The sequence below is a fragment of the Mesoplodon mirus genome (assembly GCF_964341445.2).
Source record: "Mesoplodon mirus genome assembly, chromosome: 2".
Classification (NCBI taxonomy): Eukaryota; Metazoa; Chordata; class Mammalia; order Artiodactyla; family Ziphiidae; genus Mesoplodon; species Mesoplodon mirus.
In genome coordinates, this window is record NC_138977.1 from 224,681,257 (window position 1) to 224,696,258 (window position 15,002).

The 15,002-nt window shown below is 42.7% G+C and overlaps 1 protein-coding gene across 2 annotated transcripts in view; it reads left to right on the top strand.

Annotated features, from left to right (window-relative positions):
• The window catches only part of EDRF1 (erythroid differentiation regulatory factor 1), a 40,108-nt gene extending 28,638 nt beyond the window's left edge, over positions 1-11,470 (top strand). Inside the window, exons 24-25 of one of the 2 annotated variants that reach the window (XM_082630475.1) lie at positions 1,040-1,191; positions 10,397-11,470. In XM_082630475.1, coding sequence (XP_082486601.1) covers positions 1,040-1,191; positions 10,397-10,568 — 324 coding nt within the window. In that variant the 3' untranslated portion in view covers positions 10,569-11,470. The remainder of the gene's footprint in view (positions 1-1,039; positions 1,192-10,396) is intronic. The other variant, XM_082630476.1, reaches the window with a different exon arrangement.
• Positions 11,471-15,002: the final 3,532 nt, after the last annotated feature.

Here is a 15,002-nt window from a genome sequence, read left to right on the forward strand (position 1 = left end):
ATTGGCAGGCGGACTCTCAACCACTGCGCCACCAGGGAAGCCCTATCTTTTATATTTTATAATTATTTCTTGTGGGCTTCCCTGGTGGCACTGTGGTTAAGAATCCGCCTGCCAAATGCAAGGGACACGGGTTCGAGCCCCAGCCCGGGAAGATCCCACATGCCGCAGAGCGGCTAAGCCTGTGCGCCACAACTACTGAGCCTCAGCTCTAGAGCCCGCAAGCCACAACTACTGAGTCCACATGCCACAACTGCTGAGGCCTGCGTGCCTAGAGCCTGTGTTCCACAAGAGAAGCCACCACAATGAGAAGCCCGCGCACCGCAACGAAGATTAGCCCCCGCTTGCTGCAACTAGAGAAAGCCTGCGTGCAGCAGCGAATACCCAACACAGCCAAAAATAAAATAAATAAATTTATTAAAAAAAAATTATTTCTTTAACCACATAGACCTTGGTTAATAATAAGGCCCTGGGAGTATAAAGTCTGTTAAGTTTTGCTTTTGTTTTTTTGTTTGTTTTTTTAAGAGAAAGGTCTGTGCTGCCTTTTATAATTTCCACTAAACAGTCTGCAGTTGAACGGTGATTGGGCTTAAGCAGACTCCTTGGGAAGGCCTTTCCGGTTTGCCAGGCGTTCCCACATTCATGCTGCCTTCTGCTGAAAGCTTCCCTGAGTCCCTGTGGCCTCCAGCCTATTTCCAAACTCTGGTTCTCAAACCATACAGTACCCATTTCCATCTTGCTCCTTGAGCGTCTGACGTTGGAACGTCAGGAGGTTTGTTCAGGATTAGTTTCTTCTACGTAAGTGCCTTTTAGGTCTGAGACATTTTTTTAATGTGGTTTAATCTATCGGAATGTTCTCAGGGGAGGGAGGAGGAGGCCGTGATGAGGCTGCCAGCAGGCTGTCCCCGAGGAAAAATCATCTCAGGTTTGCTCTGTTTTGCTTTTGGTTTAAAAGTTTACTGGATTATTGAAATGGCAGTTCCATCACTTTAGTATGAAACTGTGAGGTAGCTTAGGTGAAATAACTTTTTGTTGTTTCTAGCCTAAGAGTGAAGAGACCCCTCCAGCTGCTGATTCTTCTCCTAGCCTCAATCGAGAAGAAGTGATAAAACTCCTGGGTATATTTGAATCTCGCTTGTCATTCCTTCTTCTTCAGTCCATCAAACTGCTGTCTTCATCTAAAAAGAAAACAAGGTAAATTTTGTGGAAATTTCTTTCCAAGCACCTTACCTATATACTTTTTATTACTGATACTGTAAAAGGATGGGCCCCATTCTTTGTTGTGTTTTTTAAGTGGTGCTCTTTCGTGATTTGTTAAATTGAGTGAGAATCATCTCCACGTGGCCTACTACGTGTTGAGATTATAGAAACAAATCTTGCTGCCTAAGGGTAAATACCCTATAGGTTGTAATATTTTCCCTGAGAGAGATGAATGACCTGGAATGAAGACCTTGACTGTTTCTTGTCACTCTTCTGAGCATTGTGTTTAATGGGAAGTCAGAACTATAGTTTAGATACTCAGGGCCAAGCGCATCATAAAAAGTAGGTGACAAAACCTCAAAGTCTCTCTACCCAAGAAACTAGTGAAGAGAAGAGTGAGCATCTCAGCAAATACACCTATAACATCTTATACAATTATGTTGTTTTCCAGAGTTATTATGTTGGGATTATTAATTTAATTTGAAATTCTGGTAGTAAATACTAGATCAGGAAAATAATAAACAATATGCCATTTTTTTTAGTATAAGTATAATCTAGCCATATTACAAAATTTGAAAAATAGAAAAAGGAAAAAGAAAATCATTTATCCTAATATATTCATTCTTGTCAGTTATCCTGTGCATATTTTACCAATTTATAAAATTGGGATACAGATAATTTTTGTCTCTTTTTATGTTTTATTTATATATAGTAAAATTCATCCTTTGTGGTGTACAGTTCTTCAAGCTTTGGCAAATGCATAGATATGTATATCTACTGCCTAAATCATGGTACAGAGCAGTTCCATCAATCCAAAAATTCCCTCTTGCTGCCTCTTTATAGTTAATTCCTCTCCTGATTTCAGTTCCTTAGTATCTCAGGGAGAAAGCATTCTGTCTCCTGCTATGAAGTGTGACATCAGCTACAGGTTTTTGTAGATCAAGTTGACGATGTTCCCTTCTATTCCTAGTTTGCTGAGAGTTTCTATCATGAATGAATGTTAAATTTTTGTCAGATGCTTGTGCTATATACATTGAAATGACTATCATTTTCCATCTTTAATCTGTTAATATAGTGGATTACATTGATTTTTTTTTTAAATGTTAAACCAGCTTTGAATCCCTGGGATAAACTAGTACTTTGTTGTGGTGTATTTTTTTTTAATGTATTGTTGGATTCCATTTGCTAATATTGTGTTGAGAATTTTTGTGTCTGTTCATAAGGGGTATTGGTCTATACGTCTCTTATAATGGTTTTATCTGGTTTTGGTATTCGAGCAATGCTGGCCTCATAAAATCAATTGGCAAGTGTTCCCTCTCCTGTTTTTTGAAAGAGATTGGAATTTATTGGTGAAACCATTTTAACGTAGAGTTGGCTTTATGAAAAGTTTTAATAATTAGTTCAATTTCATTTCATAGATATAATATTATTCAAGTTGTCTTTTTTTCTTCTTGAGTTTCATCTGTTGTCAAACATATAGGTTCACAGTATTCCCTTATTAGCCTTTTAATATCTAAAGGAGTTTTTAGTGATAGCCCTTCTCTCATTCCTGATATTAGTTTTATCTTCTCTCTTTTTTTTTTTTTTTTTGGTCTGGTTAGAAGTTTATCAATTTTATTGATCTTTTCAAAGAACTAGCTTTTGGTTTGGTTTCTCTTCCCCCGTTGTTTTTTTATTTTCAGTGCCATTGATTTCTACACTTATCTATATTTCCTTTTGTTTATTTTGGGTTTAATCTGCTCTTTTTCTGTTATATATATATATATATATATATATTTATATATATATATATATATATATATTTATTTATGGATGGCCGGCCGGATGGCTGGATGGCTGGCTGGCTGTGTTGGGTGGGTCTTTGTTGCTGCGGGCAGGCTTTCTCTAGTTGTGGCGAGCGGGGGCTACTCTTCGTTGTGGTGCGTGGGCTTCTCATGCGGTGGCTTCTCTTGTTGTGGAGCACAGGCTCTAGGCGCGTGGGCTCAGTAGTCGTGGCTTGCGGGCTTAGTTGCTCCGCGGCATGTGGGATCTTCCCGGACCAGGGCTCGAACCCGTGTCCCCTGCATTGGCAGGCGGATTCTCAACCACTGCGCCACCAGGGAAGCCCCTTTTTCTTGTTTCTTAAAGTGGAAGCCTAAATTACTGATTTGAGACCCTTTCTCCTTTTAAATATAAGTATTTGCCACCATAAATTTTCTTCTAAGCACTGCTTTTGCTATATCTCACAAATTTTGATATACTTTCCTTTTCATTCAGTTCAAAGTAATTTTTTTATATCCCCTGAGATGTCCTCTTCGATCCATGTATTATTTAGAGGCATGCTGCTTAATGTCTGAATATTGGGACTGTCCAGGTATCTTTCCATTACTGATTGCTTTATTTTAATTGCACTATGGGCTGAGATCATAACTGCATATGATTTCTCTTCTTTCACAGTTGTTTAGATTTGTTTTATGGCCAAGAATATGGTTTGCCTTGGCAGGTGTTCCATGTGCACTTGAAAATTATGAGTAGCTTACTGTTTGGAGTGTTGTGTAAATGTCGTTTAGGTCTAGTTGGTTCAGCGTGTTGCTCAGGTCTTCTGTATTCACACTTTCTGTCCAATTGTTCGGTCAGTTACTGAGAGAAAGCACGTTGAAATTTCCAGTGACGGTTGTGTGGATTCATCTGTCTCTGCTTTCGATTCTTTCAGTTTTGTTTCACATATTTTGAGGCTCTATTAGTCACATACACATTTAGGACTGTTATATCTTGGAGAACTGAGCCTCTTATATAACATGTGATGTCCATCTTTGATATTAATATAGCTGCTCAGCTTTTTTTTGTTAATGTCTTTTTCCATCTTCTGCTTTTGACCTAGCTCTGTCTTTTAAATTAAATGTGAGTTTCTTATAGATCGCATATAGTTGAGTCTTGCTTTTTCAATCCAAACTTATAGGTGGTATTTTTAGACCAGTCACATTTAATGTGATTACTGATGTAGTTAGATTTAAATCTATCATCTTGCTAGCTGTTTTCTGTTTGTCTTTTTCTTCCTTGAGTTAATTGAACATTTTCTATGATTCCTTTTTATTTCACTATTGATTTATTATTTATACCACTTTTTAAAGTTTTGGTGGTTGACCCAGCGTTTACATTCTTAATCGGAGGCCACCTTCAAATAATATTATCCTGCTTCACATGTGTGAAGACTTTAAAACAATATGCTCCCAGTTCTTCCCTTCCATCATTTGTACTGTTATCATTCATTTTACTTTTACACATAATAAACAAACAATACACTGGTACTGTGTTTGCTTAGATAGTATGCCTTTTGTTTATATAGAGTTTTAAGAGAACAAGGAGTTTTTTGCCTTTATTTATTCCATTTCTAGTGCTCTTAACTTCCGTGTAGATAGACCATTTTTTTTGTGTGGTATCATATTCTTTCTACATGAAAAACTTCCTTTATCGTTTTTTATAGTATAGGTGTGCTAGCAAGGAATTCCTCCTTTCTTGTGAAAGCCTTTATTACTTCTTCGGGTTTTAGAAGATCTTTTGGCTAGGTATAGAGTTCTTTCCACACTTCAGAGATGTCACTGCATTGCCTTCTGGTTTGCCCATTTTCTGACAAAGTCTGCTGTTCTGATCTTTGTTCTTCTGTATGTCATGTACCTTTTTCGCTCTAGCTGCCCTCAAGATTTCTTCCTTCTCTTCCCCCAGCAGTTGTGGGCATTATATGCCTAGGTGGTATCATTTTTTTTTCCCTCCTCAGTGTTTTTATTTCTTCTCCAATTTCTCTTTTTCTTTGGTTCCACTTATACCTATATTAAACTGTTCAATACTGTTCCACAGCTTTTAAGTGTTCTGCTTTTTACAGGTTTTTTCTTTTTGTGTTTCAGCTTAGGCGATTTCCCTTGACCTGTCTTCAAGTTCACTGTTTGTTGACTCAGTTTTGTGTCATATACAGTTGGACTTGTTGAAGGCATTCTTTGTCTCTGTCACTGTGTTCCTCATTTCTAGTATTTCCCTTGGTTCTTTCTTATAGTTTCCCTCTCTCTGCTGAAGTTACCAATCTGATGCTGCGTGTCGTCCACATTTTCCATTTGAGCCTTTTAATCATTGTCATTTTAAATCCCCTATCAGATGGTTCCAACATCTGTGTCGTGTCTGAGTCTGGTTCTCTTGCTTCTTTGACTCCTGGCAGTGTGTGGTTTCATTGCCTTTCTACATCTTGTAATTGTTTGTGGGAAACTGGGCATCTCCTGTAGGATAGTAGAGACTGAGGGAAGTGATTATTAAGCCTGGCAAGTTTGTACACCTGTCTCACGCTAGGCCTTCAGTGTGGGGAGTTTGAGTTCATTTTTCAGGTCTGGCGTTGAGCTGTGGTTGAGATTTTCTTGTTGCCTTGGTTACCTCCCATGCTCCTCTGGCAGTGCCTGGATTGGCGTGGAGCAGCTCTGTGGAGGCTTCTTGTACCGTCTTCTCCATCTTCACGTCTGGTCGTCTTCTTCCTGTAGCATCTCAAAGAGGGCCTGTCTCCATGCTCTTACAGCTCCCAGCTGTATTCCACTCGCTGGTCCCTCGGTGCTTTGTAGCTGTTAGGGAGGGGAGGGGGAGTTGGCCGGGCTTCTCACTTGTTTCCGGTAAGCCTCAGTCTGGGGCAGACCCTGCGTCCCTGAGTGTCAGGGGTGTGGCCTTCCCCCTGCTCCCGCCCCTCCCCCAGGGCTAGTGTTTCTTCCCTTCCCTTCCCCCGTCTGCACTGACCTTCACCACCAGCGCTGCTCCCTCCCCAGCCCCGCCCCACATATTCAGGCTTCTGGTTCCTGCGGAGAAGGGTCCGGTGAGTTTGGGTTGCCTGCTCCGCCCCCTCCCACCGCTGCAGCAGCTGTTCCCCTCGCCCAGGCCTGCACCACGGGAGCCCGGAGCGTGGCCTGGGACTCTCACCAGGCTCGGGCTCTCACGTCAGCTCCTGCTGGGGCTCTTGCAAGCCCCTCCCTCACCAGCCCTCTCTCGACCTCTACCAGCTCATTAAGGATTTTAGCTGAATTCTTCTTTCCGTGTCCAGCTGTGTCCGCCCCAGGTGAGGAAGAACTTTCCTGTCTCGCCCAGTGTTCGCCTCTCTGTCCTTCGTTTTCAGACTGGTTGGTGGCCCTGCAACCCCAGCTCTCTGATGGGTTCGAGCCAAGTCATGGCCTTGTAGGTTGTCCTGCTTTTATTGCTGTTTTTGTCGTAAGGGTGGGAATGGTACTTTTCCCAGCTCTCTACATCCTAAGCAGAAACTCCCTCTCCTAATTGTTTTTGAGTAATTCTGTCTGGTCTGAGAAGCGGGTTCGTTTTGCGAGGAGCACTGGGTATCAGGTGCGCTGCCGCCCCAGCCCCGTCGTTAGCCCTGGGCGGCTACTCCACGTCACTGGTGCACAGCAAGGGTAGCCCACACACCCATCTTCTGAAGAACCAGAAGGCAAAGGAGCTGTGCGTGTGGTGATGCACAGCTGGAAAAACTCGTGGTTTTTCCTTTTTAACAGCAGTGGGTAAATTTTGAGAAATTTTTTACTGGTTTCCACAAAGTGGCAGTATAAATATATATGAGATGTGAGAAACAGTGATTCATCGTTTTTCACAAATCCATGGTTTAAGTAATTGGCTAACACGTAACAGTTCAGTCTTCTAGTATCCTTTATACTCGTTAACAGTCATACGTATATGACCTGAGTCATTTTTATTTTAGTGGAGGGGCCTCTAACGTTCTGTTTATTCAAGTTATTACTATTCTAGTTAAAAAGTTTTAACCTAAACTTCTTACACGTGATGCATAAAGTCCTATTTAGCTAATCTGTGTTCGTTTCTTAAGGTTTATTAAATAAAAGACTTAAATGTGCTGCATGCGTTAATACGGTTAGTATGTTGACAGGTTGCACAACATAGAGATGTATTGACTAGTAAGTCAATGACTGTTTCTCTCATGTTTCACTCATACACACATGAACATCTATAATTTTATTGTGGAGAGGAGAACATCCTGTGCTGCAAGCCCAGTTATTTCACCAGGAATTAATGAACATTCCTTTTTGGAGTAAAGGGAAATCAAAATTAGCCTTTAAAAGAAAGGAAATAGTCATATGTTTTTATTTTGACTGTTTCTTCCTTCCCTCCCACCAAAAAAGAAAAGAACAGAATGAACTGAGCTTGGTAATTTAATTCTTAGAATCCTAAAGAATTGGAAAGAAATCTAAGAAAATTAAGATGCATTTAATTTAAAACAATTTTTGTTTTCCTTTTGAGATTGTGTAGGCACTCACGACGGCTGTGTCAGCTCTGTCCTGCCAGAAACACTGGTTTTGTCTGTTGGGTTGTGTTTTTTCTTTTTGGATCAAGAATTTATTTGCTCTTGTACTGCATTTTAATATTCACTGCTTTAGCCTCTTGACGTTTTGCTGGCTTTGGGGTTTAATATAATGAAAAAGTATAAAAAATAGAAGTAGTCTCTGAGGGTTTGGATGCCCTCTGCCATAGTCAGAGAACAGACCCTTTAGATTTATGGATTTTCCTGGCCAGGTATGTCCATCTAATATTCGGTTAAGAATAGTGAAAAGGAAAAGAAAAGAATGTAGGTTACCTTCTTTTGGAAAAAAGTTAACCCTGTGAAATGATAGGACGCCTCAGGATAGAGTTCATGGTTTCATTAACTGTGTGTGTGTGTTTGTGTAGATACCATAATGTTTATTTCTGCAGGAAAAATAAACATGAACAAAAACAAATCAATTATAGAATTGAAAAGGACAATACCATTGTAAATCCTAAATAACACAGCTAGAACTATACTTCATGTCAATTTTTATTAAGCATGGTCAATTTTAAAATGGTCAAATACTGGCAATTTCATACGGTTCAATAAAATTTGAAGTACATTATAGAGAGCTTAATGGCATAAGATAAATTCCTTTCTTTTACTTCAGGTTGCCTTTTTCAGTTTCCCAGTTTCTAGACTGAATGATATGGCTGTTGACAATACCTAAGTTTTTGCAGTATAGAGAGAGAAAGAAAGAAAGATACAGAGAAATGGAAGCACAGTGAGACTAAATGATAGAGAAGAGAGACTGAATTTGTCCTGGGCCTGAACCTGGTTCCTAGAGAAGCAGCTTTGAGCAGCGCCTGCTCTTGGACCAACCAGCATAGTCAGTGCGGGGGTGAGGGCAGAGCCCCTGCGGAATGGGGTCCAAGGGTTCACCCCTGCAGGCCAGAATAGAGTGGCAACCAGCACAGTGATCACTGACAGGTGGACAGACAGCCCAGTAATCGTCCTCCAAGGATGTGAGTCTTGGAGCTGCTGTTCCACTGCTCTGTCAGGGCTCTGTATGAGCCCTGAGATAAAGAAGTAATATTGAAAATATTTAACATCAAGTAGCAGTCAATCAGAAATCAGACCCAGGTTGTGAACAGGTGGCTGAGCCATCCCAGTGCATTCCCCTGAGGAGAGTATGAGGTCCTCTCATAAATATGAATATCATTATTCCCAGAGGTCGTTATTTTGTGGACCTGGGCAGGTTTCATTAACTGTTGATGAGAGTTGCTTAAGGAAGGGAATGATTTATAGAAATTGGAAGATAAAGATTTAACATTCAGAATTATGATCAGAACAAATCAAAGGGTTTTATATTTACGATCTCAGAAGCCCATCAGTTATCCTTAGGCATCCAGCTGAAATGACAGTGTGATGTCATTGTCCACAGAGACCAATTCCTATTTCAGACAGTGTTTCTAATTGTTAAGTGCTGTTGCTTTGAGTACTGTCAGACAGGAGTTTAAATGTCTTATAAGGTTATCGGAGGTTTGTGAATGTTAACCTTCCCCCCACAAAAAACCCCCCAAACCCTAAACCATATCCATCTTAGGCCTGAACTGCAGAGAGAAGACGTTTTGAATGGCCATTTTACTATGCTCTGGGTGGTGCTGGGTGGGCGTGGGGCGGAGAGAGGAGGAGGTGTGCCTGGCGGAAGTCAGAATGAGCGGGAAGGAGAAAGGGGTCTGTAAGAGGGGGGTGTGGGCGGGCTCCCGTTGGCTGCCAGCCTGGGCCCGTGGTCAGGCCGGCCGCAGCGTGGAAGAGGTGGGTCCTGTCGAAGAGCAGCAGTGGGGCTGTGAGAGAAGCGGGGCTCCCTACAGCCTGAGCCTCGATCTGGGGCAGAAGGGAGGGTCCAGGCTGCTGGTTTGCTCTCCCGCAGGCCTGACCAACAGGCACTCGGGCAAAGGTGGAAGATTTGCATATTGGAGAGTGGAAAGAACACAGCATTTGAAGTCAGAAAACATTTTGACCTTGAACCAAATTATTCAACCCTTCTGGGCTTAGTTTTCACATCATTTAGTTTTTCATTACAAAATAAGAATACCAGTCCTTGCTCTCCCGAGGGCACAGGGTCACGGGCAGATCTCGTGTGCATGTGCGCACTCTCAGCTGTTCTCTGTTTGTATGGCCAGGGCTCTGCGTTTATTATATCCGGACTCAAAAAATAAAAAGGATGCCAGAAATGAACTGCCGTGCGATTACTAGTCTTTTTCAGTAACATAAATATAATCCATTGACCTACCCTACTGGGGAGATATTTTCAAAATAAACTGCAAACGTAAGAAATTTTTGTTAAGACAGTTTTGAAATGGAAATTCCCTCTAGAACCCTCCAGCTGAGGGGCACTCTTCACACGGGAGCTGCGCATCATTTCAGCTAGATGAGGGGCAGTGCGTCCGTCTCCGGCGGTGCTCGCTCCAGGGGAGCAGTCCGCAGTCGCTCTAGGTGTGGGCCCGGGAGCTGCACCGCGTGGCTTCTCGCCCTCGCCTGGCCCCGCTGTGTTTTCTTCACAGCACGTGGCATCTCAGTCTGTTCTCTTCACCGTCTCGACGTGTCTTCCCCCCGCTCTTCCCTCAGTAGAATGTGGGTTCCATGGAGGCCGGGGCTCTGGGCCTGTTTTGTTCATGACCACGAGTGGTTCCTGGTACATAGTAGGTAGTCCAATATTTATAAAAAGAATAATCATTGGCTTTAATTGACGTTTGAAATAAATGTTTAAAAACAGGCCCATAAGCAGTCAGTGGAGTCGGCATTAATAGAACACCTGCTTCCACGTGAAAAGTGGTGGCAGGGCTGCCCGTGTCCAGCGTTCGGATTTCTCTCACAGCTGTTGGTGGGCATCACTCTTTGCTTCATCTCCCTCTCTTTTTAACCCAGTAGTAACCTTGAAGAAGATGTAGTCCTCAAAACCAACAAGCAGATTTACTCCCAGCTTCTAAGAGCTACTGCGAACAAAAACGCATCTCTCCTGGAAAGAATCGACGTCCTCGTCCATTTGCTGGACCAGCTGGCTCGGGGCAGCGGCGGAGACGGCGGTGCTCTTCAGTGACTCCCGCCTGGGGCTGCATCCGCAGAGATGCTGTCAGTGCCTTCTGCACTCGGGAGCTAGTGTGTCCATTTGGTGCTTCGTTTCATTAAATATGAGGGAAATATCCACTTAAAACAGGCACGGCAGTGGAAACAGAGTTCTCATTTCCCGTGGCAGACAGTCATGGTTGAGTTCTTTGGCTTCCTCGTTGGAGGTGCCAACATCAGAATCAGACCCAGAGCTCCCACATTGGTTTCTTTGAGAAGCATGTGGTACCTCAGTATTAATAGACTTGCTGTGAGGCAGTTAACACCTTTTGTTTGTTTGTTTTTGGTTTTTTTGCAGTACGCGGGCCTCTCATGGTTGTGGCCTCTCCCTTTGCGGAGCACAGGCTCCGGACGCGCAGGCTCAGCGGCCATGGCTCACGGGCCCAGCCGTTCCGCGGCACGTGGGGTCTTCCCGGACCGGGGCACGAACCCTTATCCCCTGCGTCGGCAGGCGGACTTTCAACCACTGAGCCACCAGGGAAGCCCCAGTTAACACTTTTAAATATTTTTGAAGTATGTTAAGCTAAATGGGTTTAACAGATAATTATCTTGGATAAATGTTACTTTGGTCAAGGGAACTTTTATCCAAATGATTTCAGTGGTTCAGGTCAGTTAAAGAAACTTCCTGTACATCCACAGTGTTCCCTTCTCAATTGCACAGAAAAAGCCTGCCCTTCTTAAGCTTCGGTACAGGATTTTTCGAAGACTAGCCATTGTGCAGTTCTCTCTGTAGTGCATGTTCTGAACGGATCTGCTTTTCTCTGACTTTGTATGACAGTTGATGAAGAATTGGTACTCCCCCCCCTTTTTTTTTCATTTTAAACTTGAAACTGTGAATAAGGTAAGAAAACTATTTTGAATAAATAAATTATTTATTTAAAATGTCTTTGTAGTTTTCTATTTCACATTCTTCACATTGAGTTTTGATGTGAACTGGTTTAATTAATAAATTTTACAAAGTGAATATTAAAACATTAAAATTCTACCATCCACTAAATTCTCACTAGAATATTATACTTACTACTTGCTGCTACATGGCTCTTGTCCAGTTGCTTAAAACATACTCTATTTTTCCAGTGCCTGCAGCATGCAAGGCTGTACTTGTCATAGTTAATTAATCTCAGTTTCAAAAAGATAATGTAATCTACAGATCCAGCATACTCTTTCCTGTTGGGTTGATGGTTTGGATTTACGTGCACGATGCCTCTGTAGACGAGAGCTTGCCCCGCCACCAAGTCCACTGGCCTGGCCTGAGTGTGGGAAGACATGCTGCTGCCGACGCCCCCTTGGTGCCACGTGCAGATGATTTTCACTGTGCAGCCCCCCTCCACTCACTAGCCACACCCTTCTGAAGAAATCTGAACTAGACTAGAAAACTGTTTGGAATAAACTTGTTTTAAGCTGAATTTTTACTCCTTTTCGTACACTGAGATTTTCAGATGTTTTCACTGGTGACTTGACAGCTGTCACAGCCTGGCAGAATTATCACTTGCCGTTTGTCCACTTCCTTGTAATTATGCAGTTTGCATTGTCCTCGGGACAGATTTGCATCAGCTAATCACTGAAGCATTGAAAGTTTTGCCTAAATTGTAAAGCAGTTGTACAAAATCAACGATGTCCCATATCAGGACAGCTGTCATTCTGTTTCCCCTTGTGGCAAGCACACACACAGAATAAAACTCTTGTTAGTTAAACCCGGACATGTCCATTGATTATATCTAATTTCGGGGTTAATGAATTCCAAAGGATATTCTACTCAGGCAGAAAGAAGCTGGAGTTCATGGTATTAGAGTCGCTCATCTTACCTCTCTCCTTAGCAGACAGCCTTTCAGTCAAGAAGAGGATGTGCTTTTAAGCAAGAAGACATCAATTCCAGCTCTCTTCATTTGTCAGAGCAATAACATGAAAGTTCCTACAGGGGAAGAAAAGGTCCTTTTAAAATGTTTTGTCATTTGCTGATTTTAATTTAAATTAAAGCTTTTTAAAGTGCCTGTGTTTTAGCTGTGTCTTTAGAAGTATGGGGTATTTGTGGCCTGATCGTTGCGAGTTCTTTTTCAGTTTAACTTCAGTGCCCAAATTTTGTCCTTATTACATATGACTTTGGGGGGTTTGTTTATGTTAAGAACAGGTAACGGTGGCCATATTATGTATTACGTAAAAGTTAAAGGAGCATGATGCCTAAGATAACTGACACAGGAAAAATAAAGTTATCCAGTTAGCTTCAGGAGTCTTATTTTGGTAGTCTAACCCTCGGAACATAAATAAGCCGTCATATAAAGTGTTTCCTGCCTTGAAGAGGGAGGCGCACGTTATAGGAATTACAGCGAAGCTGTTCTGTTCAGGGCCATTTGGGATGCAGGTGTGTATATTCAAACAGAAGAGCGCCACGTGAATGGAGAGAGTGCAAGGGCGCTAGGCTGAGATGAGGAGAAGGAGGGTCAAGGGCGACAGTGGCGGTCGACCTTTGGCCAGACACAACTAGGGAACTTCAGTTTCTTTATCTAGAAACGTGCACAGCACTATCTGTCCTGCCACTGACAACAGTTGTGAAGAGCAAGAGAGAAATACACACGAAAACCTTTTGGGAGCTTCCCTGGTGGCACAGTGGTTGAGAGTCCGCCTGCCGATGCAGGGGACGCGGGTTCGTGCCCCGGTCCGGGAAGATCCCACGTGCCGCGGAGCGGCTGGGCCCGTGAGCCATGGCCGCTGAGGCTGCGCGTCCGGAGCCTGTGCTCCACAACGGGAGAGGCCACAATAGTGAGAGGCCCGCGCACCACGATGAAGAGTGGCCCCCGCTTGCCGCAACTAGAGAAAGCCCTCGCACAGAAACGAAGACCCAACACAGCAAAAATAAATTAATTAATTAATAAACTCCTACCCCCAACATCTTTAAAAAAAAAAAAAAACTTGTACACTGTCAAGTATTAGAAAAAGATAAATTGTTAGGACAGGGATTTTGGAGTGTAGTTAATTCAAATTCTGTGATCTTTTCCATTGAATCCCTGAGTTTTCAGTGCAGTAAAATTATTTCCATGCCCTTGGGGTTCAGGGGGTGAGTGGCATCTCCCGTGATTGGACCCATGGCTATGGCTGCCTTCCTATCTCCCAGTGAAATTGGGGCCGAGGTGGGTGGAGGGACAGACGGTGGGTGTTGGGAACGTGGCTACAGAGCCCTAGACAGATTGGAAGGCAGACAGGGATTCCTCAGGATGCTTTTTCTAACCTTTCCTAAAATTTTTGTAAAATTATTTGTTGAGAAATTTGATTTTCCAATCAAGTAATTTAAAAGCTCAAGTAATGCTTTTCCCATTGGGTTTTAAGTTAAGGAGGCATATTTGCTTCAGTTACTAAAAATCTGGTTGGTTTTCTTTGTAAAAGAAATCGGACTTTTTCTCTTAGAAATCCTCTGGCTCTCCATTTGCCTATTTTTCTCATTACGAGTTCAGGATGCAGGAATCGACGTCACAGACGTCAAGCCACTGCTCTGAGCTAGACTGCTTGGGAAATAAGCCATTTGAAGGCAGCCAGGAATCTATTCGTCCCTGCTATTGCCAACTTTCCAGCACGTGCTGCCTTTGCAGAAGAAGGCAAGTGGTGAGTGCAGGAGTGCTGAGTGTACATCGACAGAATGGCTTTGTGGCTCTATATCCGGAAAAACCTTAATAATCTTCATCGGATAAGGGTCAAGGACTTGATTTCTATTCACATCGATGCAAACACTTGCAAAGCAAAGTTAAGACTGGCTTTTCTGGAAGTCATTGATTTTTAGGTTAATTTATAGCAATGAGGTAAGCACATCTGTGGCTTTGCACCAAATTTTTTGGGCTTGAAGTTCTTAATAATTTTCTGTATGATGGGATGATCTGCCATGGCCGTATATATAGGTCTGCAGTAATTGAAAACAGCTTTTAACTAAGAACTTGGTCATCTGACAAATTGCAGTCAAGGGTGACAGAAGCAACACGAGGCTGGAAAGCCTTCTATTACGAGAGACCCTTTGAAGAAGTAAATGAACCGCTTTCTTCGGTCATAAAAGGCATCGTCCAGGGACTTGGGATGCCAGGAAATCCTTCTGAAATCAATCTGGGGTAGCTTCTTCCCCGTTCATCTTCTGTCTGGGCCTGGTCCTTGTCACTGTCATATCTCTGGTATTGATTTTCTGAGAGCCAAACAAGTTTTAATGTGTTCTATTACCATTAAGTCACAGGAAACGACAGAGACAGCTTTCAGTGTGGGCCCCAGCCATCCGTGCTGTTCTGCCATGATTCCAGGAGAAAGCAGGACTTGCAGCATCCATCCGAGTGGCCTCTGCTCAAAGCAACGACTCCCCAGGCCTTGAATCACCTCTAGATTTAACCCCAGGAGTCGATTTCTCTTTCACATCTTCGCTGCAGCTCCCAGCCCATTG